Source organism: Nannospalax galili, unplaced genomic scaffold (genome assembly GCF_000622305.1).
Source record: "Nannospalax galili isolate Female #2095 unplaced genomic scaffold, S.galili_v1.0 scaffold371, whole genome shotgun sequence".
Lineage (NCBI taxonomy): Eukaryota > Metazoa > Chordata > Mammalia > Rodentia > Spalacidae > Nannospalax > Nannospalax galili.
In genome coordinates this window covers 3,708,592-3,734,452 of record NW_008331606.1, presented here as the reverse complement: position 1 = coordinate 3,734,452, position 25,861 = coordinate 3,708,592, and the positions used below count along the sequence as shown (strand labels likewise).

Genomic DNA, 25,861 nt, shown 5'->3' with positions numbered 1-25,861 from the left:
TCCTGCCACCGCTTTATAAAGCGAGAGTAATCACTATCATGACTGCTTCTTGCTATTGGTATTTAGATGTCTGTATTTAAATAAAAATGTGTTTAAATGGATTAATTTTATTTAGCTGCATGTGTCAAGCAAAATTAAAACAACCAACCAAAAATATGTCCTAACTGACCTGGGGAAATTCAATGTCTGGAAAAATGTATCCTAACTAAACAGTTAAAGTTGTGTTTAAAGATGTGCGTAGTTCTTTCTGTGCAGATCTTTATGTTAGTCTTGTTTTCAATGGCTAAGAGAAGAAAACAACTTACGTGCTCAACAAAATGATTTCCTATGGGATTCTTGATGTAATACAAACTTTTGAAAAGCTGATCACTAGAGGATTATGTCACCTACACTGAGAATTATCTAAAATACTTCACAATAAAGTCCTCAGACTGATTCTTGATGGGATTATGAGTGCTTAATTTCTTCTTCCTCCTTCTCTATTGATTCTTTTCCTCACGTTTTTGAGACAGAGTCTCAAGATATAATGTAGCCCAGGCTAGCTTTAAACTCACTCACTAGGTGGCCCAAGCTAGCCTTGAATTCGTGATGCTCCAGCCTCCATGACCCCAGTTCTGGGACCATGTATATATATTACCAGGTCCAGCTCATTCTAGAGTTTTTGTTTACTCTTTTAAAAAATTTATTTAAACATTAATGATTGATGTTTTCCACATTTTTCACAGTATTTTAGACTAAAGAAAGTAAAATAAACTCCAACTTGTAATAAATAATATTTTATCAGGTTTCCTCATATTCAAAAATAGTTATCATTACAGCAGTGAAATACAATGATTTTTCAGGTGTGAGTCAAGTATATTCAAATAAACTTTTAACTGAATTTTTTTAGAATTTCATACAATATATTTTGATCATATTTCGACTCTCGTCCCATATTTGTTTTTCAAACAGGGTCTCATTGGCTGCCAAAGCTAGTCTGGAACTCTCAGATGCAAGTGATTCTCCCTAACAGCTAAGACTTTGTGCACATTGATGAGACTAACAGAATACACCATCATGCAGCATCATGCCTGAGACTTTGACTTTTTAGTGAGCTTTGGAATAAGACCAAAACCCAAAACCCAAACAACAAGAGAAACCACTTTAAAAAGCTGTCTCCATGACAAATATGTGAGGTAATGCATATGTTAATTAGTTCAATTGAACCATTCCGCAATATATACCTACTTTTAAATGTCGTGCTGTACATGATAAATATATATAATTCTTACCTGTTCATTTGCAAATAATAAATTTAAAGTAGTTGCAATATACGGTCCATTTCCTGCATAAGTAATTAAAATAGCAGTTCCTCTTAAAGTGGTAGGGCCAGAAATTTTAAGCTGCATGTAGCCAAATCATGTACCAGAGAGAAGTTCTAGTCCCCTGTCCCTAAACACGATCCCATTGCCCACTAGCCCACAATCACCCCAAAATTCTGTTCCAACCTAAATTATATTTTTAATATTTTATTTTTTATTTTTCTTTTATATGTGAGTGTATTGCCTGTATGTGTGTAAATGCACCCATGTTGTGCAATGCCTGTGGAGGTAAGAAGAGGGTGTCAGATCCCCTGGAACTGGAGTTATGGATGGTTGTTAGCCATCACGTGGGTGCTGGGAATCAAACCAGGGTCTTCTGCAAGAGCAGTCAGTGCTCTAACCACTGAGCAATCTCTCCAGCCCCCTCCAACCTAAATTATAATGATAATAACTAAGGTGTGTTAAAAGAATGTTTATTATTTGCCAGGTATTAGGCTTAGGATTCTACGTCTAGCACCTCATTAAAATTCTCAGAAAAGTAGGTGATATCCATACTCCCCTTTCAAAGATGAGCAACTGGGAAGTCAGGGCAAAGCAACTTCCTCAAGGTTGCAGACTACTCATGCCTGTAACTCCAGCTACTTGAGAGGCTCAGGAAGGAGGATTATAAGATCCTGCCAGGGATACAAAATCCATTCAAGGTCAGCCTAGACAAATTAGCAAGATCTTGTTTAAAATGAAAATGAAAAAAGACTTAGAATGTAGCTCAGTGGTAGACTGCTTGCCAGACATGTCCAAAGCCCAGTGTTCAATCCCTAGTACTGTAAAAAATTACAAACTAGTAAGAAACAAAATTTGAATGGAGGTGTGGTGAAGGAGCCAGTGAAGTGGGTCACTTTAAGCAATCCTTTAAGGTTTGTGGGTACTGTGTTGGTGTTATCTATCATGGGGGTTAGGAGTGTTGGTGCAGAAAATGGTCAGCAGCTGGCAAGGAAATCTGGCTCTCGGGAAGCAGAGTCTGCAATGAGCGAGTAGGGAGTTCTCATTGGACACATGAGCAATGGAAATAGTTGAGAGAAAAGAAACAGGTTAGAAAGGTATGTGGCATCTGAGCATTCCATGAAGACACAAAGAAAGGTGTTTTGCGGAAGAGAAGCTCAATGGGTAGGGTTGAGTCCAGATACAGAGCTGTCTTCATTCTGAGAAGGCAACCTATGTCTATTGAATTGTTAGTGCTTAACCTGAAACATAGTAGATGCTCAATAGATATGAATCAATGATATGATTTCATCAATGCTCTCAGCTGCTAGTCCATGCTCAAATGAGGCAGCTTCAAACGTCAGTTTGCTGATTTCAGGAAGTAAAATCTTCAGACGAGAGGGACGTGGCACAATTGTTTCAAATAGTAGAATAACCTTTTTTTCTGGACCAGCCACATGCAGATGAGTGACTGTGTGGTTACAGTAGGACCTCACTGACTCTTTCAAATGGGGACACCAGAAATGGTGTATGCCCTGCCTCGGGCTCTCACAGAGAACAATAAAGGAGAGAAGTCATCCCTGCTCCTGTAATCTGCAGAGGCCCCTCAAATCTTTTTTTGATGCTGCATGAACACATCTCTGCATTTGAACAATGTAGTACTCCTAAATCTGGTATATCTAGCATCAAATTTAACATTCAGAAAGAGAGGAATATCTTTGGCTTTGATTTATAAATAGCAGTGAGTCAGCTTAACCAGATCCTTCTACACAAATAATTCCACCTAAGCAATTAAAAGAGAAAGGTATTGGAAAAGCATGTACTGGGGATGTATAACTCATTTTAAGACACAAATGTTAGTGTCTATTGGGACCAAGTTTCCCACTGAAGATTGCTAATAACTTAAAAATCCTAATACTTTCCCCCTTCTCAGCTTCTCCACAACTCTATATTTTTCAAGTTATATCATGCTTTCTTGTTCTGGTGCATTAGTTTTTTTTAATGTGTATTTAAAGGAAACATGAATTAAAAATGTTCTGGGCGTGACTGTACATGCACCTGGTTAAAACCAGACAATCCCAGACAACAGTTTTCAGTGATACTGCACACCGTAACAGCAGACCTGCCAAAATGAAATAGTCTTGAGGTAGGAAGTGGCAGAGGTCAGGTGTAATGAGGCTGGCCCCAGGATTAGTCAGACTGAGAGAATGTGTAACCCCTAGAATTTGGTTGTAGAGTCTGGAGTGTATCAAGACTCCCATATATGTGTGTGAGTACTCAAGACTTGGATGGCTACATGCCATTTTAGGCTAGGAGCAAAGAGGCAGAAAGCTGCAAGCAAGCCCCATAGTTAAGTGACACTGCTGAGCCCCAGGCTTGACAGATCTTTATAAAGCACCTGCTGTGTGCAGAACTTATGCAGTGCTCAGTTAAGAAAGGAATACAGCTAAATAGACTCTAAGTGCTATAGCAAGTGCAAGTCAATACCCAACAGCTAAGCCCAAGGGAAGACATTAGATGAGCCAGAGTCAGGAACTCAGGTGCATGTATGGTAGGGAAAAGCTAGTGAACTGATAAGCATTAAATGACTGCTGCAAGTGTGGTGCTTGGAAAGAAGTCAAGTCGAGACGGAGGCAGGGACCCCTTATAGGCTTCCTGCTCCAGGGCTACACAGGTCTCTTAGTGTAGTCCACAGGTGTGGACAAGCAAACACACCTGGCTAATATGAGGGTTTTGAAAGGGTGAGAGCATGAGAAGCCTCATGATAGGCAGATTAGCAAGTGTGATACTTCACCTGACCTCTCTTACTGTGCCAATCAGAGCTCCTTAAACGGTATTTTCTTAATTAAACTATTTTCCTATTCAGTTTCCATAAATGGTAGAACCTAAGATAATTATGAAAATTATAAAATTGAAAGAAATAAAATTCAACCATGCTCCCTTCATCCAGATTTTACTACTTTTACTCAGGAGGCTGAGGTAAGAGGACTGTGAGTTCAAGATCAGCTGGACCTGCATCCAAACACTAGACATACACACACACACACACACACACACACACAGACACGCACACATACACACAGACACAAAGACACACACAGACAGATATACATGCAAACACAGAGAGAGACAGAGAGAGAGACAGAGAGAGACAGAGACAGAGGCAGAGAGACAGAGATAGAAACAGAGGACAGAGAGACAGAGAGAGGGAGAGAACACTGACCGTGGACTTTCCTCAATAACCCAAATATAGTATGTGTCACGAGCTCTTTATAAGTAGATATTTTAAAAGGCATTATTCCTTAAAGGCTTCTTTGTAGAGGTTTTGTGGAATCCCCAACCTGTCAAAAAAGGGTGTTTCCTACCTTTCCCACAGCCCAGCTGGGCCACTGAGTCAAATGGAGCAAAGTTGATTCCAGGAGGGAAGAGACAGGACCCAGGAGCAAATGAGGAGGGGAAGGCTAAAGGAGGAGAGACACCAGAGTTATAAGCAGAAGAAAAGAAAGGAGAATCAACAATACAGTCCAAAGTTGACAAAAGATGATTGTGTCAGGGAGCCAGACTGAATAGGAAGACTGACTCAGAAGAATAACAATCAATACTGGGCTGGGTGTACAGCTTAGTAGTGGAGTACAGGCATGGGGGTTCCATCCACAGTACCTTAGAAAAAAGGAGGTGCATAGCCAAGTGTGGTAGTGTATGCCTTTAATTCTAGTACTTAGCAGGGGAGTGGGGTAGGCAGAGGCAGGCTGATCTCTGTAAGTTCAAGTCCAGCCTGAGCTACATTGTGAGTTTCAGGCCAGCCAGGTCTATGTGGTGAGAGTCTGTCTCATTAAATAAAACAATAAAATAAAAGAAAATGAAAAAATAAAATAGCAAAAATAATATAAACAGGTGCTTATTTCATTCTTATCCTTCATATGCTTAGCTATTAGCTTTCCTTTTATATTTAAGGACAGCTTGGTATCATGACAGGAGCACATTATTGGAAGCCAGGAGTCCTAGGTTCCAGGTGTGCTAGTCTCTTTCTGACAAACCACAGGCAAGTTTCTTAGCTGTGCTGGATCTCAGCCTCGACCTTTATAGAATGAGTGCTTTGATGTGGGATTCCTAATGGTCTCTGTTGCATCCTGTTGTTTCTTATTACTTGATAGATATAGAATCAATTTAAAGTTTTTACAAAAATTCCAGGAATCATTTGGAATTTGGTTGTGCCTCATGCATACCATATGGATTTAGTGCTAAAGCATTACATGGAAACAAACAATTATAATTGTTTTAATTACCCAGAGTAGCTAGTAATTTTGAGAAGACTTGGGAGCTCTGTCTTGAGAATGCTGTTATTACACTGTCACTTTGCAACAGTCTTTCCAGTACAGGCATGATAATTTCAATGTCCCAGGAGTGGGGGCAAGACTGCTATTAGGATGGTAATCTTGTGGGTTATTTTTTTTTTCCTCTTTTTTCCTTCTTACTATAAGGGGTGACTGAGAGGTGAGAGTCTCTGACTCCATGCAACTAATCTGGCAACTTGAATCAGATGCATACTGTCCAGGTCATCACCAGGCCTCCTTAAAGCCCCAGGCAATGATGCATTCTCATTCCCTTGTAGCTTTCAAAAGGTGTCTGCCAGAAAGTATCACCTATCAGATGCTACGCTAGCTATGCAATTCCAGAGTTCTCTTTGCAATTTGGTTTCCTCCACATCAATATGGCCGAAGGCAAAGGGGGTGATAGGCAGCTGCTCAATTGAGTCTCCAGGAACCCTCAGGACAGTGAAAGTCACGTGGGCCGGAAATCTTTCTGAGCACTTAATCTCAAGCAATGTGAAGCCTCCCATCTTTCACACACAGAGCACTTTGATCTGCTTTATGTTTTCACAAATCAAATAAAAACCAGTTGTAATGTGGTGTGAATTTCACACATGCAGAAGCAACTTTCTAAGGGTTGGTCTCTCTGCTAACCCCCACTAGGAAATCTTAAGTACCCAGTTAAACTGTGCTTCCCTCCAGGGTTTATGACTGAGTCCTACGGGTTCTGGGGAAAGGGCCTCCACTGACTTCCTACTTATTCTTTGCTGTTTTATGTGCAACTGCACCTTGCTCTCCACCAGATGCTAAAAGACGAGACTGCCTGCCTCCATTTTAGGAGGAACTGCAGCTGCCTGGTAATTAGCCTCTCTAGGCTCTCAGTACTTCCTACCAGGAGTTAACCCCAGAAGGGTGATCATCTTCTGCCTGGTCCTAAAGAAATTCCCTTTCCTACTTCCCCAGGCAGCTCCCCAGGGCAAGCTTTCCTTTTACTTTCCATTTACTTCTAAGAACATAGGTTGAGCCTGATATAGTAGTACAGTGTAAGATGCTCACCACTTTTTTTTTTTTACAATGTGAGAATATTTGGTGCTTTGTTTTTTTAAATCTCTAGATGCTCACTCAGCCTTCTAGATCTTTAAAAATACTTATTTATTTAGTGTGTTCATGCATGAGTATGCATGTGTGTAGGTCAGTAGACAACTCAAGGGAGTCAATTCTTCCTTTGACCATGTGGGAACTGGGAATCAAACTCAGGTCGTCAGACTTGGTAGCAAGTGACTTTACCCACTGAGCCATGTCATGGGCCCCACAATATTTGTGGTTTTTATGAAGAGTCAAGCAGTCTTTAAGGAGAAGCAGTTTCAGTGTTTAATCTAAGTAGTTCTGAGATTCTACAGTGTAGCCAATAGATGATAAGAATTGAGAAAGGCTTTCCTTCAGGATGGGCCAAGCTATGTGTGAATAGAGTGCACACCTGCTGCTATCTCTAAACAGATCTGGACTGAGGTGGAAGAAGATAGCTCGAGAAGCCCCACAATGTTTCCCTACATGACCAAAATAAAAACAGCATCACTGAGAACATGCTTCCCTTGGAAGTGCACCAAACAACACCAAAATGCAGATATGCCTCCAAACTTCCTGTACTACTTAGCAGGAGTCCAATCCTCTCCCTAGAGTGCTCTGCTTGACTCTGTGTTCCAAAATGCTATTTGGGGGTTCAGGACTGAAAGAGTTCAAGGGCAGATGAGACTAAGCAAGCTGAGTAGCCAGAAGGAACTGATTCTCAATGGATGTTGCAGAGATGCTGAATGGCAATGTGTTTACTATTATGAAGAAAACTGATTCTGGACCAGTTCCAGAGGGGTGGTTAGGGTCATCTGCAACAGAGATATTGAACAAAGAAGTTTTAAAACTCACCACACAAAACAAGAGAGAATGGCAGGTGGGTGACTTTAAACAGAAACAGGTCTGGCAATTTGTCACTATGCCAGTAGAGGGCATGCGATATGATGGAGGTGATTTCCTTTACAGACTTGTATAAAGAATAGGGAGTGTCAAAGAAGGGCCTTAAATACAGGAACAGATCAACGAGGAATGCTTTCCAGCATCTTTACTTGCAGGTAGGTTACTGCAGGAAGAACTCAGTAGCAAGGGGTGGATGGGAGTGAGACAGGATAGTGGGTAGCTCCTCACTGAATCTGTGGTCACTGGGTCTCTGGGCCAATTGATAAAGAAAAAACTGAAAGAGAGGAAGTGAATGACACACAGAGGTGAACAAATGATCATTCATTCAATCACCACTGTGGGAATGACCAGAAGACTCTGATTACTATAAGAAACTAATCATCACATATGCGAGCCCTAATATTCTAGATTTTGATAGCAACACTGCCTCTGTGAAAACAGACCCTGTAAGTGATCTGTCCATATGCTAAGTGCTAGGTGACCAGGATTTGTCCAAGACAGGTCTGGTTTATACCTGTTAGGAAACTGTAATTATTGTTAGTGGCCCCTGTCAATCTCAAAAGTATCCAAATTTGGCCAAATTTGGTTGATAAATTATGCCGTTACTGTCCTAGTAGTCAACACTTACTGCAGCCTTTCCTTGAGCCAGGTACCACGTAAGGTACTTCAGATGAATACTTTCACAAGATCCTTGCTATATTCCTTTTTGACACTGAGCTACAGTTCAAATGCTAGAAAATCCATCATTTTAAAGTGTACAAATAAATGTCTGTGGCATTCCATTATGTTATACAAACATCACAACTATCTAATTTCAGAATATTTTCATCATTCCAAAGAGAAATTTGATACAAATTAGGAGTCATTCTTCTTTCACCCCTTCCCTACCTCTAGCCCTAGAAGCCACTAATCTGCTTTCTGTCTCTTTGGATTCACCTATTCTAGATAATGCATATCAGTGGATTTATATAATAACTGGCCATTGGCGTCTGCCTTCTAATCATTCTATTTTCCAGTTAAGGAAACTGAAGCCCAGGATAGACAAAGTCCCTTGCCTAAGAATCCCCCTGCCCCGCCATGGTAGATGGGTTGGAAGTGGACTCAGGTGTGTCTGGGCTGCACAGCCCACATTCTTAGACACAATGATGTACTGACTCCTCTTATGTGTTGTAAGTATTATCAGATAGCTGTATCTCGAGCCCTGTGTAGATTCACCATTTTCAAAATGCTTCACAAGTTTTCACAATTTGACAGTGGATTTAATATTTAGAAAAAGTTGAAGCTTGGTGCAGTGGTGCACATCTGTAATCCCAGCAATCTGGAGGCTGAGACAGGAATATCTTGAGTTCAAGACATGCATGGGCTATGTACATAGTGAGATAATGTCCACAAACAAAGAGACAAACAAAAGCCAGAAACCATAAAGAAAGAATATTGTAACTAGGGGGGCAGGCAAGATGGCTCAATGCAAACCTGGCCAACTGAGTTTCATCCCTGGAAACCACTTAAAGTAGAAGGAGGGAATTGACTCTATAAAAGTTGTCTTCTGACTTCCACTTGTGTGCTGAAATACGCAGCCCCCCATCATGCAATTGCATGGGTGTGCACATGTGCACATATACCCACAATAAAAATATAACTATGGAGTTGGAGAGATGGCTGAGCAGTTAAGAGCACTGGCTGCTCTTGCAGAGAACCCAGAACTCACATGGGGATCTGATGTCCTCTTCTGGCCCTCATGGACATTGCATTCATGGTATAGTTAACATATGTGCAGGCAAAATAGTCATACACATAAAAAATATATAAATAAATAAATAATATGATTGATAACTGAAGTGTTTCATTAGGCTGGGTCATTGTTATAGATTGATTTGCATCCCTGAAAACTCATATGTTGAAGCGCACATCCTCAATATTAGAAGGTAATTAAAGTTGAAATCATAAAAATAGTTTATCATGTCAGAGTTCCAGCCTCTAAAATTGTGACAAAGGAGATTTCTATTGTTTGAGCTTCCCAGTCTATGACATTTTGTTTAGCTGATACAACATACTGAGACATTCATAGTCTGAGTTTTAAAAATTGGGTATGAACACAAAGGAGGGTAAGTGATTATCACTTGTACAGTTTCCAAAGGAAAGTATAAAAATATTTTTGATCTTAAAATATTTAATCTTCTCAAAGCTTGATTTTAAAATATTTTTGTTGATTCAAGAATTTCATACAATATATTTTGATCATATTCAGGTCCCCTCCCCTCTCTCTCCCCCACCTCAATACCCCCCAACTTCATCTCCTCTATTATTATCTTTTTTTAAAGGCCTTTTGAGCTTAATCCACGTTTCCCAAATGTCCTTGGGTGTAGGTCTATCCCTTGGAGCATGGTCAACTTACCAGGTATCACATCAATATTTTGAATGCTGGACTCAACATAGAAATGGGAGAAACATCTATAAGATACTTTGTATAACATTATGATTTTTAACTTTTATTAGATCTATTGCAATTCTCTAGAAAATATAACAAGTAAAAGGAAAAAGTAAAAATAGCCTATATACTCTCTTAAGATGCTATATTTTATTTCCACCTATCCTTTTCTGAAGACTTAATTATATAGCCTGTATGTAATTAAATTTTTTAAGTATGTATTCAGTGGGGATGTGCTAGACTCTTTCCTAAACTTTTCTAAGGTGCTTGTTGGCCTTTTAACTAATAAAATTAGCAGAAGCAGAGAACAGTAATAAATCATATACATACCAATACCTTAAAAACATATTTTAACAAAACATTTATATTCAAAACACCAATCATTTCATGTAGGATCAGGGCCATTTTATATGCATGGAATTTGGAGTGTGTTTTCCTTTGTCCCTTTTCCATAAATTGTACATATAAGGTACCATCTATGATTTTTGATATTGCTTTATTTAATATGGCAAAAGAATGTAAATGTTTGGGAAACAATATTGACTATAGAATTCTTTCAGTTTTTAAAAATGATTTGTTTATTTTTGTTTGTATAAGTGTTCTGATTGCCTTTATGTATACTGGTATGTATATAGTGCCTTGCAGAGACCAGAAGAGGGCAACAGAGCCACCATGTGGGTGCTCAAATTCGAACCCAGGTCCTCTGGAAGAACTGCAAGTGCTCTTAACTGCTGAGCCATCCCTCTAGCCCCTCTTTCAGTTTTTGATGTATTTTCTTCTCTATTTTTTTATATTTTATTTATTTATTTTTATTTCATGTGTATGAGTGTATTGCCTACATGTGTGTAAGCAGACCCATGCCATGCAATGCCCACAGAGGTCAGAAGAAGGCGTTGGATTCCCCTGGAACTGGAGTTATGGATGGTTGTTAGCCACCATGTGGATGCTGGGAATTGAATCTGGGTCCTCTATAAAAGCAGTCGTTCTTAACCACTGAACCATCACTCCAGCCCTCTTCTCTAATATTTTACTGCTGTTATGTCCAAAACAAATTTGACAGCACATATTTGGGGAATTCCCTTTGTATAGTCTTTGCAAGAAGATCAATTTTTCTTTCATAGAAATGGATCTTGTCTTGACTGTTCATAATAATTTCAGTATGTATATAATTTAATTAAGTTGTCCAGTTATAATAACAAGTTGAACTTTCCAAAACATGGTCAAGAAAATAGTTACTTATAAGCACTGGACTCAATTGTTGGATGTCAACATGCACACTCATCAGAGTAGCCTACCAGCTGTGAGGTTTCCTCATAACATGGTATGTGCCAGTGTTTAAAATAGGGGATGGAAAGCATAGTCTGCGTTGTTAAGTGGAATTTGGTCAAGAGACTTTCTATTGGTCTTGCCTACTTAAAAATATCCAGACATGTACAGAGAGAACACTTAAAGTTCTCCCTATCATATTCCTTCTTTAAGGATAATAAATGGTGTTAGTAATTCACTGTGTATCATTCCAGACTCATTTATGTGCATATATCTGTAGATTATCTACACAGTCTATATATTATCTACACATGATTTCACATTATGATGTACCAGGTACCAGATGAAGACATTGATCTGAATTATCTTGTTTTGCCTTCATAATAAGACTGAGATAATAAAACTGCTATTTCCATATTATAGCTGAGTAAAATGATGGTCAAAAAAGTTCAGTAGTCATTTTTTTCCTAAGGTCACCCCAGTGGTTATTTTCCTATGAGAGGGCTATCATACTGATGTGTACCAATCAAGTTAAATGTTTACACAAATTCATCTATTTATTCAGTAAACATTTATTGAATGTCCACTGTGCCAGGCACAGTGCTTAATGGCAGATGAATATGGACACATGGATCTTGTCTTCGGAGACCTGGAACAAATAGATCAATGTGTGTACTACATGATATGTTCCCATCCATCCAGTTAAAAAGTGAATAGAGAAAGATTGCAATCTGGTCTATCTTAACAGTTGATTATGACAGTTCTAACTACAAAGGAAGTTGAATAAATCGGATTTTAGAGCTAACTACTTGGAGTATCATTGTTTCTGTGAGATGATGAGTTTGGAGCCTCCAGGAATCAGTGCCAATACTATTCAAGTTCTAAAACATGTGTTTAATACAATAAACACTGGGCTAAGGATATAGCTCAGTTACCTAACATGTGCAAGGTGCTAAGTTTGGTCTTCAGTACATCAAAATGAAAAGTTCTTCTTAAAAGGCAGATAGTGCTCTACTGTTACCGGAGGAAGAGGAGGCCAAAGCAGGAATCAAGATTGGAGTTTGAATTCCTGGAGTAGGTGGACGACTGGCTGATGGCACAGACTGGAGATGTACAAAGGAGCTTGATTAGAATGTTTGAAATGTACCAACTTAACCAAGAGCAGGCAATTGCACAGAGATTCAGAAGTCCAGAAAGGAGAAAACAAGAAAAGTGTATTATAAACAAATACCATGAGAAAAATAATCAGAACATAAGCTGCGAAGAATGGAATTATAATGTTAGAAAAAAATTAAACAGTGCATGTTCAGACAGAACCAAGATCGTACCTATTATGTAACACATTCCACAAAGCTGGCCAATTTCAACGTACACTAGGAAGGGAAATGCCCGCCCTGAGATGGCGGTGGAAAGCTTGAGCCACATGAGTGCCTGGAATCCAACTGCATAGATGCCAAAGGCTTTGAGGACCATTTGGCAACATTTAAAGGGATGGAAGAATCTGAGGATTGTTGTAATAAGTATGGTATGGAATCTTATAGAAGCAAGTGAAAAGAAAACCTTTATGTGAAACCTTCCAAGGATGGTTATATATTCTTTGTGAGTACAGAAGCATTTATGTACACAGATATATAGACTGCTGCAGTGCTGATAGGCAATAAGTGCCTGATAGTCAGTCAGAATAAAAAGTGGGGAGGGAGCAAAAAGGGAGGGAGAGCGCGACAGAGAGAGCGAGACAGAGAGAGACAGAGTGAGACAGCGAGAGCGAGAGCGAGAGAGAGAGCGAGAGAGCGAGAGAGAGCGAGAGAGAGCGAGAGAGAGAGCGAGAGAGAGCGAGACAGAGAGACAGAGTGAGACAGCAAGAGCGAGAGCGAGAGCGAGAGCGAGAGCGAGAGAGAGAGAGAGAGAGAGAGAGAGAGAGAGAGAATATCCAGAGCTTTTAAAATTGTTAGCAAAGAAACTGGAGTCTCTGATGGAATTTAGTCCTCGTGACTGAAATGTTTCTTTGGTGTTGGAAAAAGTATTGCTGTCATCCCTCTCTCTTTAGATTTTTTTTTTCATAATAAAAATCCCGTGGCAGCTCCTTGTCTAGAGGATTTTAAAAATAGGAGAGATTTCATCTGTCTGGAATGGTCTGTGTCAGCACTTGCCCTAGGCAAGGTTGCCACATAGGCACAAAACGCCCCCACTCCCATCCGCTTAGCCAGCACTCTCCCCTACAACCCCTCATGCCCTTTGCAACCCCACTTCCACCTCCGAGGCCAACTCCGACTGCCTCTTCTTGCACTGCAGCTTCAACACGATCTCCCACATCAAATCAATCTCATCTTCCCTCAGAGCAGCAGCCCTCTCTCCAGGTGCGAGGGGTGCAATCTCGTTCACTCTCTGTGGTTTATTTGAGTTTAAAAATAGGACCCTGGTTAACCCAAAAGAATCTTAAGTTGCTGGGGCTCTGGACAGTGTAACCAAGTGGAGGGAAAGGCAGGGGGGAAGAGGGGCGTATTTTTGGTCAGGGGGAAGTGGTGGGGAGGTGGGCCGCCTTCCTGGAAGCTATTAAATCCCAGATGTGGGCTCTGCTCCGTGTGCCACTGCCTTAGGGTGACCTCTGACCTCTCGAGGTTGCTGTTAATTCTATGGCTCAGTGACTTCCAACTACATCTGCCTGCACCCGCACCTGGCTTCTTTCGAAGCACTGTGGGCACCCTGTTACTCGGATTTAACTAGGGGTTTTCAGCAGCGTGTCTTTGTGCCTATCAACCAGGGTCCAATTTTCCCATCACGGTCCTCCTGCAACAGCAAGTCTTGGGTTCAGGGATGGTGGCCGGTGATCAGCCCCAGCCACACTGAGTGATTTTTACCGAGCCCTTTTCAAAGCGCTTGGTCCCAGAAAAGCCTAAGAAAGGCAATGCTTTGTGCTCACGTGTGTGGGGGCTTTATGAAGAAAAATATGTGTGGCTTATGTGAACGGAGTATGCTGTATGCACATTTTCGTGGGCAAAGCTGCAAAATGAAATTGACTCCAGGGGCTCCTGTGATGAATTTGGTCAATTTCCTGCTAGAACAACAAACATTTTAAGAGCCCCCACTGTACCAAGCTCTGGGTTAGACTGGGGGAGTAACGAGGAAAAGAAAAGCGGGTCTTCGTTATAGAAGAGTTCAGCATAGGGGGAAGGTAGACTTGGCATGTAAGGCCTGTCCTGTTTGAGGTAAGCCAGGGTATTTGGGAACTCTGGGTCTGCCCTTGGTTTAACCTGCTGTGGATATCTGGAAAGATCTCCTGGGGCGATGACATTTGAGCTGAGTAAGAGCAGAGAAAGGTGGGAAGGGCGGGCTGTGGAGAAGGAATGACATGAGTAGAGGCACAGAGGCATGAGGAGACTTGACATGTGGGGGAACTGAGAACCGCTGCGATTATTAGAGGGAAAGTGTCAGGGGGTGTGTGTGAGAAATGCTCAGGGAGGGGCACGCAGGCGAAATGAGGAAGCCATGGGCCTCCCTGGCTAGGAAGTGAGGCTTTAGCCCCAAGGAGAGTCCCTGAAGGATTTGAAGCAGGGCTGTAGTAGGGTCAGATTTACATCTTGATTAAAGTACCTGTCAATTTGGGGGAAATCATTCAAACTGCCTGTGAGATGAATTGATGAAGGCTTTCTATGCAAAGGGTGAATTCGCAGATCTAGTCATAGTTAAGTGTGAGGCTCTTTTCCAAGGGAATCTTATTATTCTGAATAGTTTTTAGGGATGTGGTTAAACCATGTACAGGTAGGTTTGTGTCTGTATCTGTACCACTCTCAACATTTTTGTGAGAGTGCGGATACTCTGAAGAGGGCTTTGGAAATGGATTCAAAGAAAGTCCTTGCTTCTATCCTTTATTCCACATAACAGATTAGGAATCTAAACTGTGCTGCGATCTCTTTGTTTTGTTCAGCAAAAGTCATCGGGAAAGGCCCTCTTTAACCTGAGTTGCAGCCATCTCAATCTTGCTGAAAAGGAGTACTTTGGATTAGAATTCTGCAGCCATTCTGGAAATAATGTAAGTGGGTTTTATCATCGATTCTTTGTGTGTAGAATTGCTTCCAAACGCAGTTTCACCTAGGTATGTAGGGCCCCCACCCCTGACTGAAAAATGCAAAAGGTTTATATCCTTGCAAAATTATTGAATTTCAAAACTAATATACCCACCCCCTCCTTGTTTATTACAAGTCAACTTGATTTGCCAAACACAAATTCTTCTGCCTCCAACTCATGTTCTGTCTCTCTGAACAGCTGTCAATGTTTACCTATTTTGAATTTCCAGAGGTTGCACCTCAATCTCCAGGAAGAAGACTCCTGACTTCACCTGAGAATATTTAGGAGAGTTCTTTTCCTGTTTCTCAGGTCCTGACTTTCACAAGGTTTTCCCCCCTGCTGTGTCCTGCCTTGCCGTATCTATAATCTGGCACCTTCTCAGAAAGGCTCATTAGGTCTATTAAGCTGGCATTTGGTGTGTGTGTATGTGTGTGTGTGTGTGTGTGTGTGTGTGTGTGTTGGGGGGTGGCATTCAAATGTGGAGCCAAATGCTTTCACTAGTCTTTGTAGCTGTTAATGAGCTTTGTCTGTGACACCTCTGTCATCCTACTGAGGCAGGAGAGCAGTGATTGAAATGTCAACAACAAAGAGTTTATACATCAGCAATGTTCACTGTCATTGGAAAATTATGAGGGGGAGACTGAATGAGGTGAAGGTATATCATCTCTTTGACTCTGCTGTTTATTTCCAACTATCTTTAGAAATCTAAATAGTCCTGGTATTTGTTCATTTGATGTTGACCTTTATCTCGTACCAAAAAGCAGGGGGGAGGGGTGGACTGTGGTTGCTGCTGTGTTCTACCAATTTTTTTCATTAATGTATTAAAGGTTTGGTTGGAACTTCTGAAGCCCATAACAAAGCAAGTAAAAAGTAAGTATAAAATATCATTCAAAGAATACAGTGCTCAGTTCACACTTGAAAAATATTTCTACAACCCCACACAATTCCTCACGTTACAATGAATGGGAAAAAAAGGGCTTGGATATATTATTTCAATCCTTCATCAGTCTAGTAAATTTAGCGATTGAGAAAATTGTCTTAATTTTGCCTGAAATGAAGAAGTTCATTCTGCTATATCCTGGAGTACATCTGAAGAATGCTGGTAATTATGCCACTTGGTGGATTGCACGTAGGAGTAGACATCACTCTCTGGGATTGTGAATCTTCAAGCATCCTTAACATCAGTTTGTGATAGCTTTCACCTTCTAGACGTCTGAAGACTTTCCTTTCATGCTATCACAAGTCTTGCCTATTTGTTTCAGTCCATGTTCGAGTGCCCCCTATACTTCACACTCTAGCATGGTTTATCCCACATGTCAGTGTTCGTCAAAATGCATCTGGGATTTTTGTTAGAAGGGGGATCTCTGGACCTCATTCCTGGGCTAGAGGACCAGTGAATGCATGTTTAACCAGTTGCAAAGGCATTTCTCTAGCAAGTGGATCTCAATCAACCATTTGGGAAACCTTGCTTCAGTGTCTCTGTCCCCTCTGCCCTTCACATGTTATTATTTCTCATATTTCTGCTTCTCATTGGGTGGTGATTATGTCACATGATTCCATGACCTTCAGAACTGATTTTCTCCAATCTAGGATTTACATTAGACTTACAGAGATCTATTGAGCTCTACAACCCTTACCACATCTCCCTCCTGCTTAAGATGCTTCCATGGCTCCCTAATTACATTTAAAGTTCAATCTTACTAATATAATATACTAAGCTCTGGACTCTATCATTTAAGCTTTGTCCCTGTCATGAACCATTTCAGCTCCTACTTCTGCTAAGCTACTTATCTGTCAACTCCTCTAGGAAGACATCCTTGACATTTTCTAAACTCCTTGCTCCTTCTTGTGCTTCCCAGTACTCAGTGCTTATAGACTGTGTTGTCCTGTAACTGACCTGTTTAGATAGTTGTCTCATCTATGAGACTGGGGGCTCTTTGTCTTTTCACTACCATTTTCTGGTTAGGACAATACTAGGCAGATGATAAGGACCCAAAAAACATGTACTGAATTATTCAATGCTACTATTAGTTCAATGTAATGCTACTACGTGTGTGTGGTGACTTTAATATATATGTGCACACACACATATGTGTGTGTCAGTGTTTTGCCTGCCAGTATGCAAGTACCCTCAGAGACCAGAAGAGGGTGTCAAATCTCCTAGAACTGGAGTTATGGGTGGCTGTTAGCTACTATATGGATACTGGGATCTGAACCCACGTTCTCTGCAAGAGTAGCCAGTATTCTTAACCACTGAGCCATCTCTCCAGCCCCCATGTGTGATGACTTTTGGTCTAAAAAATTTAGTCTTTTATTTTGGTGCTAGGGATGGAACCCAAGACCCTAGCAAAACTCCCTATCACTGAGCTACACCCCCAGCCTCGGGTTTCTTGTTTTCAAACACAAGTAGATGTGAAAATCTGTAAATGTGGTTTTTCAGGTGTATAATTTAAGGTGGATAGAGACATTGGTCCATAGAGACATTGGTCCACATTGTTTATAGTTTCAATTATGAAATTCTTAATATATCTAGTGATATGCTCCAGCTGAATCTGCCCTTCTGTCAGGCAGAAATGCAGAGTCCCAAATGGCAATAATTTTTCTGAATGACACACTCCTTAGTAAAGGACACAGCAGGCCCCAAATTGGCACATCTTTACAAAAGAAACTCAAAGGGAGAAAGGCTGTAGGGGGTGGATTTTCTCAATTGCTATACACGTAGAGTCACAGTTCAGAAGTAATAATACTATACATGTGAACATTTGAAATATAAAATAAAAGTCTATGGGGAGAAACCATGGAGAGGGGAGGGAAATGGACTAGTGTGTGTTTGCATGTGTGTGTGTGAGTGTGTGTGTGTGTGTGTGTGTGTGTGTGTGTGTGCAGATCTTAACTGTTGTGATGAACATTTAAATAAAACTTATGGAGATATTGTGTTTTAAGATCCTAAGGAAGTTGTTTTCAAATTTATGGTGAAATTTTTCCCAGTGGACCCTGGACATCTTCGGGAAGAGCTTACAAGGTAAAGTGATAACTGTGTTTGTTGCATGACATTACTTGAAAATCCTCATTCTCCATCTATTGAGGAAGAGGCTCTTGTTGTCTTTTGCACTGCTTGGCTTTAAGTCACTCACTTTTTGGGACAAGGTGAAGGACTAGAAAGAAGGAGAGCTGGGCTTGTTCGCAAACTGTTAATCTTCTCAAATGTTGGAACTACAAGGAGAGGGGTGGGGTTTTAAAATTGGTGGCACACCTTGGTGGCACTTTGAGGGTTACGCCATTAACTGCCACAACAATATTCACATTCTTTTTCATATTATTTGTATTTCAATTGGCATAATTTTGATGTCAGCCAACTCCCATGTCCAATGAAAATGAACATGTATATGGTTGTATTCTGTAGGTAGAAAGTGATTCATATATTCTATAATGATATATGCTTATGAATGATGCCCTTCTTAATTATAGTGGAGACTTACTTTTGCAAAGCTATGTTGTCACTGTAACACTTGGTGAAACCTTGCTCTGCTTTTAGATTTATACTGATATACATAGAAAGGACCTAGGCTCTAGGTGCTATTCTTTCCCAGCCCTTTTGGCTAACAGATTATGAGGCAACATGTCCTAGAAGCTGAAGTGGATGAGTCAAGATCGCATGTTCTTACAGTTATTCTCCCTGACCTACCTGCTTCTACATGGTTCATCCAATTAACTCTCACTTTTTTGGTACAGAAGAACTTCTGTGCAGTGTCTTTGCAGAAGTTTTTTTTCTCTCTCCTCTCTCTCTCTCTTTCTCTCTCTCTCTCAACTCTTTCTGCATTTGTAAGTTGTCAGCCACTTTTCCATATAACTTGATATCTTGGTATCTCTACCAGTTTGCATTCACTAACCCTTTGCAGATGAATTTTAAATTGTGATCAATTTTGATGGAGATAAACTTTCTCAAAAATATGAGAAAATCAATTTGATAAGAAATGGTTCATCATCTATTCAGAGTAAGGATTTGTAGCAGGCAGTTTCATTCTTAGCAGCACATAACAATCAAAAGACATAAAATTCCCTCTGTCTTTTATATGAAGAAAATGACATTAATTTTTCCTTTTGCAAATTAATGAACTAATGTATACATCTGTATTTGTAAACAGGCAATGCCAAAGATTAGGTGCCTTTAACTTTTCTCCATTGATCCATTTAAGATTACTTAACTGAGCCAGGTATGATGGTTCATACCTATAATACCAGTACTCCATATGCTGAGGCGGGAGGATTGCTGTGTCTTCGAGGCCAGTCTGGTCTGTATAGGGAGCTCCAGGACAGCCTGGGCTACAGAATCAGAACCTGCCTCAAAACAAACTAACAAACAAAAACCCAAGCTACAACAAACAGAAAGAAGAATACTTTCCTGCTGTAGAGGCTTCAAAGCATGCCTTGTTTAGGGCCCAATGCATGGATTTTTGAGAGTAGTGTACAACTATAACTGTCTAGCTGAATCAATTCTAATGCATTAGGGGCACTCAAAATTTGAAGACTCGTGATGGTTAAAGCTTTTGTAAACTGAATACTTGACAGGTTTTCAATCTAGATTTTCATAGATTGCATGCAATTAGTTATCCTTTACCACATTGCCTTCAAGATGTTAGTTTATAATAAATCCACATAAAACTTTATCTAGAAAATTATATTTTTATATAGGTAAATGCAGTAGATAATGCATGTTTTGGTGTATAAAATAAAATATAGGAATCTTTTTTATTGTCAAAGAAAGCAGTCAGCAGTAGTCTCTCATACAATTAATTTCTTTTTCTAAACTGGGCTCTGGGGGCTAGGGAGAAGGTTCAGTAAGTAAAGCATTGGCTGTACAAGTGTGAGTACCTGAGTTCGAATCCCTGAACTCATGTAAAGCTGAGCACAGAGCACATCTATGCTTCTATGGCAAGATGGGAGGTAAACATGGAGGATTGCAGACCAGCAATCTTTGTGTATTCAGTGACAAACACCAAGAAGAGACCCTGTCTCAAAACAAGGTGGAAGGCAAGAACTAACACCTGGGATTTTCCTCTGACCTCCTCATACACACACGTGCGCGTTCATGTGCATGCATGCCCGCGCGCGCGCGCACACACACACACACACACACACACACACACTTTTCCCTTTAATAAGGCCTTAAGTGTATATGGCACAAATGTTCAGTTTGGCAGCTCTCAAAACATAAACCTGCATTTTATGGATTTCAGATGAGGTTTCTGAATCCCTGAATTCATTAACCATTAATTTTCTACCCACTGTGTGTAAAGTACTTGGTTGGGCTCTGGTTGACATGAGGATAGCAATCTAGGTAAGGGAATAACATGGGCATAAGCATGATTCCAGAAATATGCTGTCTGCACAGGTGTCCTGGACTCAGTGGCAGACTTTATGTTCTAGCTGTAGTTTCAATATCTTTGAGTGATAGGACCTGGTCAAAATGGCCTTCCCCCTCTCGGCATCATTGTAAAACAGAATGATTGTTTCCGCTCCACTAGCCTTTGGAACTCTGGTGGCTGTGCCTATTTGATGGTCCTTTGTGAGCCTTGCAGAGCTGTCCTCCAGAGTGTTCTCGTGCTTGCTGAGGCTCCCTGTTTCTCTAGCTCACGATGTGATTGACTCCACGGCGGAAACCACCAGAAGATAATTGGCCAAGTCCCTCAAGCTGGCAGCAGGCTTTGGCAAGGGCAGTTCCTAATGGTTGCAGAACCTGTCAATGTGCTTGGTCAGCCAAGTTGTGGCCTGGGGTTGTGTTGGGTCTGAAGCAAAGCCTGCACATGACTCACTACCCCAAAAAGGCATCTGACTGACTGGGTGCTGTTCCTTTCTTGAATCATCTTGGATCTGAGAGAAAGGAAATTCTTCTTCTGTATTCTTGTCTCTTTGTGAAGATATTTTCCCCAATTCTTCTGCAGGTATCTTTTTTCCCTTCAAATAAAGAAGGACTTGGCTCTGGGAAAACTTCCATGCAGTGACAAGTGTACAGCATTAATGGTGTCTCACATCTTACAATGTAAGTACCTAATGTCGATGTCTCAGTCTATCAGCCAGGGAAAGAACCAAGCAAAGGACATGGGCAATCCTATCGTGCGTGCATGCCAGTGTGTTCAGCCTTAAAGGATCCAACACCTGGTTAAGATACACTGAAGCATCATGGATGCTTCATTGAAGTCACTGAGATTTGAATCCAATCTTGTGTCTACTACCTTCTCACCATGGTTAAGGCAAGTTCCCTTATTTCTCTGAGATTGAATGTCCTTGTTAACACAGTGACAAGAACATCCACTCATGGAGGTGGTTCTGAAGATTTAAAGTAAATGCTGATTTTCTTCTACCTCAGTCCATCTACCCTGCTGCCATTGTCCCTTGACTTACTGTCCAGGAGCTGCTTTGAATGATTCTTGCCATGGATTTTTCCAGGCAGGCCACAACTCCCTCTATTTGCCCTAGAATAGACCTCAGATCCATATTTTCTGCAGTACAGCTCCAGAGAATAAAGCATGGTGACGAGCAAGTAGAGACAGGCTAAAAGAAGAAGGGGCATATATCAGTGCTCCTTCTATCTTAGCAGCCAAGAATTTGGACTAGGCGGAATACTGAAGGTGGGCTCAAGGGAACAGTGGGGTTCTGCTTGGGAGGGAGTTACACAGGCCAGGCCAGGCTGTTCCTCCAGCTGGAGGGTAATGTCTAGGCAGCTGGAGATAGCATCTGCTCTTCTAAGGCCAGCTGGATTTTTTCTGTTTTGGAGAAGTCTCCCAAGAATACACTGTTCCCTGCGAATCCTGCGCGATCATAACTTCAGTTTTTGTTTATTTCCTAAATTCATTTTTGACCTTTGTTCCTTACCTTCCTACCAGTCCATAAATGGTGGGCTTCTGATTTCTTTGGGAACAGCAAAATGAAATGCTTAGATAGGGACATTGTCTAAATCAGTGTTATCAAGTGACTCCCAGCTGGGACAAGTAAAGAGAGCTCCAGGTTCTCAGAAAAATCAGTGGACAGTAAGAGCAGTGAGTCAAGGAAAACTGATGGCAGAGGTGACGTCTGTGCTGAGCCTTACTGGGACCCACAGGTATTGAATGTGATGATAAGCAGAGTAAAACATAGTGATAGGACAAGAAGCAGCTTATATAGAGGATGCTGAATGAGCCTGCATAGCTCAAACATATTTCCTATTTAGGAAACATAGTGGAAAATGAAACATCCTTTTGAAGAGTCTTGAATGCCAGAGTCACTAACCATGTGTTCATTGTTGTACTTGGCACTGAGGTGTGGGGAATGGGGTAGGGCAGATAGGGAGAACATCCTTCCCTATTCGTTACCTCTTCAGGTGGCAATCAAGAGAACGAGGTTCCCAGGTGAGCTCTTTTGGAGGAATCCAGTTTTATTCTTAAGAGTTCTGCCTTATGGAGTTGGGCATTCTTTAGTGATCAGGGATAACAGAGGACTTCAGCCTTTCCAGAAGATATGCTGTTTGTTAGTAAAAGCTCATTTTATGGAGGGAAAAGCTGAAGTTCTAGTGTGTTAGCTTTTTACAATCAATCCCAGTCAGACTCAGAGGACCTTAAGGTCATATGCAGAAGTACAACACAATGCTTGTTTATGTGTTTAATTACACATTCATCCAATATTTGTTGAGTGCTTGCTACAGTCCAGATATTTAAGAACTCCATGCTCTGGACCTCTCATTTACCTTTGTCTCTTTTATGTAAGTCTATTTAGACAGCCCCTCCCAAACACGATTTAAATCGTTCACTTGAATCTTCATTCTTACAAACTCCCATTACAACCATTATCTGTCATTCATTGAATGAAAAAAAATCAGGTAAGTACCACTTTGCTAGATCCTATTAAAGGCACTGGTAACACAGCAGTGAGCTAAGACACAACTCTGTCTTTATGGAGCTCACATACTGGCAGTGCTGGAGAGTCAAACAGTGACCAAAATAAGAAAAGAAACCATTTGATGAATGTTAGAAAGTGGTGAGCGCAATGGAGAAAAAAATGTTCATAGAAGAGAAGTGGAGGGTTCTAAGAGGTGAGAACTGGTTATTTATATTTTATATTTATTATTTTTTATTTTATGTGTATGAGTATATTGCCTAGATGTATGTAAATATACCCTTGTAGTGCAAGGACTACAGAGGTCAGAAGAGGGCATTGGATCCCCTGGAACTGGAGTTAGGGCAGTTGATAGACACCATGTGGGTGCTGGGAATCCAAATTGGGTCTTCTGTAAGAGCAGCCAGTGTTCTTAACTGCTTAGCTATATCTCCAGCCCCCGGAACTGGGAACTGGGTATTTAAATAAAGTGGTGAAGATAAGCCTACTGTCAAGGTGATGGTAGAGCAAAGATTTGAAGGAGGGAAGAAACCAAGCCATGGAGCAAAGTCTGGTGACAGATGTCCACACAGAGGGAATACACAGTACAAAAGGCCAGAGGAGAGAACGTGCCTGGGGTGTTTGAGAAACATCAAACAGTCTTTATGGTTGGCTGCAGCTGAATGAGACCGAAGATAGGAATTAAAAGCACATTAAAGACTTAGAGCATGACTGTAAATGAGATGGGAAGCTGTAGAAATAGAGAGTTGACATCATCTGAATAATGTTTAAAGAAGACCCTGGACCCTGGTGATTGCTGTGGTGAAAACAGACCTTAGAAGGGAATGGTGGAAAAAGGCAGATGCATAAGAGGAAATTTTAGGAGAGATGATGGAAATTGAACCAGAATGGTAATCATACTCTCTTCCTTTGTTCAAATCTAGGTAGACACTGATTTACTTTCTGTTTCTATACATTTGTTTGTCTTTTGGGACATTTCATATAAGTGGGAAAATAATAATTGTGATCTTTGCATCTGGCTTTTTCACTCAACATTTTTTTTTGAAATCCATGCATGTTCTAGTTTATTCAGTTCTGATCCTGAAGACTATTCCATTTTATGAATTTACCACATTTTGTCTGTCTAGTCACTTGGTCATGGATAGAATAACAATATAAACATTGGCATACATATTTTTGCCTGGTTATATGTTTTCTTTGTCCTGGGTACAATCCTAGGAATGTGATTGCTAGTTCAAGTGATACCTCTCTGTTGAATATTTTTATAATTATAATTAGTCATGAAAATTAATCATGCAAATTAATGGGTTTCACTGACATTCCCATACATACATATGTAATGGTTTGATCATGTGTACACTGCCTTTTATCCTCTCTTGTCCTTCACTCCCCCTCACCTTCCCTAATAGTCTGTCTTCTACTTACAGGTCATCTTCTATTGTTCTTGTCATTTTCAGGCTAGATAATTTTTTAAAATATTTATTTTTACTATTTATTTATTTATTTATTATTTATTTATTTATTTATTGTCTTTTTGAGACAGGGTCTCCCTGTAGTCCCAGCTGACCTGAACTCACTATGTAGACCAGGCTGGCCTTGTACTCAACAAAATCTGCCTGCCTCTGCCTCCCAAGTGCTGGGATTAAAGGCGTGTGCCACCACACCTGGCTATTATTTTCACTATTTTTAAATTATGTGTATATGTGTCTCTGTGTGTGAGTATGTGCACATTGAGTGCAGGTGCCCCTCTATGGCCAGAGACATCAGATCCCCTAGAGCTAAAGTTAAAGGTGGTTGTGAGCCACCCAGCATAGGTTCTGGATGTCCAACTTGGGTCATCTACAAGAGCAACAAGTGCTCATAACTGCTAAGCTATCTGTCCAATCCCAATCTTTTTTTTTTAGACAAGGTCTTACAAGTTCTGGGATTACAGGCATACACCACAATGCCCTGCTCTAGAGTAGATAATCTTTTTAATATTTATTTAGCTTATTTTTATTTTTGTTTATTGAATTTCTATGATTTTCAAACAATAGGGTTTGATGGTATTTAGTTCTCATTCGCAGACTGTATAGTCTTTTTATGTTGAAAATTTTAAGAAGCTACCAAACTATTTTCCAAATTTGTATAGGGATACTAGAAATGCTTGAAGTTTCTAATTTTCATGATCTTCACTAAGACTCAGCATTGTCTCCCTTTTTGATTAGAGTCATTCTAGTAGGTATAAGAAGGTATCTCATTACAATTATAACTAGTACTTTTTATTATAATAAATTTTCCTTATTCTTGAGAATTACATACATGTATACAAAGAAACGAAACATAGTTATATCCAGCCCTTATTTCCTTATTTCTTTCCTCTAATCTTCCCTGTATCCCCGTCAACATGCTCCCCATACACATCTTCTTTATTAATAATCTAATAAGTTCACTTAATAATGCCCATGTGTGCATGGATATGGGACCATTCACTAGAGCACGAGAAACCTACCAGTAGCCACATACTCAAAGAAGAATAATTCTTCCTCCCCAAGCAGCTGTCAACAGCTAACATCCCTCCCCCATCTACAACAGAATTTTGATTGGCTTGATCTTGTGCAGGTCTTGTGCAGATAATCACAACTGCTCTGGGTCCAGGAGAGTGATACCATGTTGTTCCCAGAAGATAGCACTTT

The 25,861-nt window shown here is 40.4% G+C and overlaps 1 protein-coding gene across 1 annotated transcript in view; it reads left to right on the top strand.

The window, feature by feature from the left end:
• Positions 1-25,861, top strand: part of Frmd7 (FERM domain containing 7) — a 48,397-nt gene that overhangs the window by 10,055 nt on the left and 12,481 nt on the right. The window contains exons 2-5 of the mRNA XM_008826739.3: positions 15,178-15,282; positions 16,145-16,187; positions 18,261-18,339; positions 21,260-21,357. Of these exons, the coding sequence (XP_008824961.1) occupies positions 15,178-15,282; positions 16,145-16,187; positions 18,261-18,339; positions 21,260-21,357 (325 nt within the window). The remainder of the gene's footprint in view (positions 1-15,177; positions 15,283-16,144; positions 16,188-18,260; positions 18,340-21,259; positions 21,358-25,861) is intronic.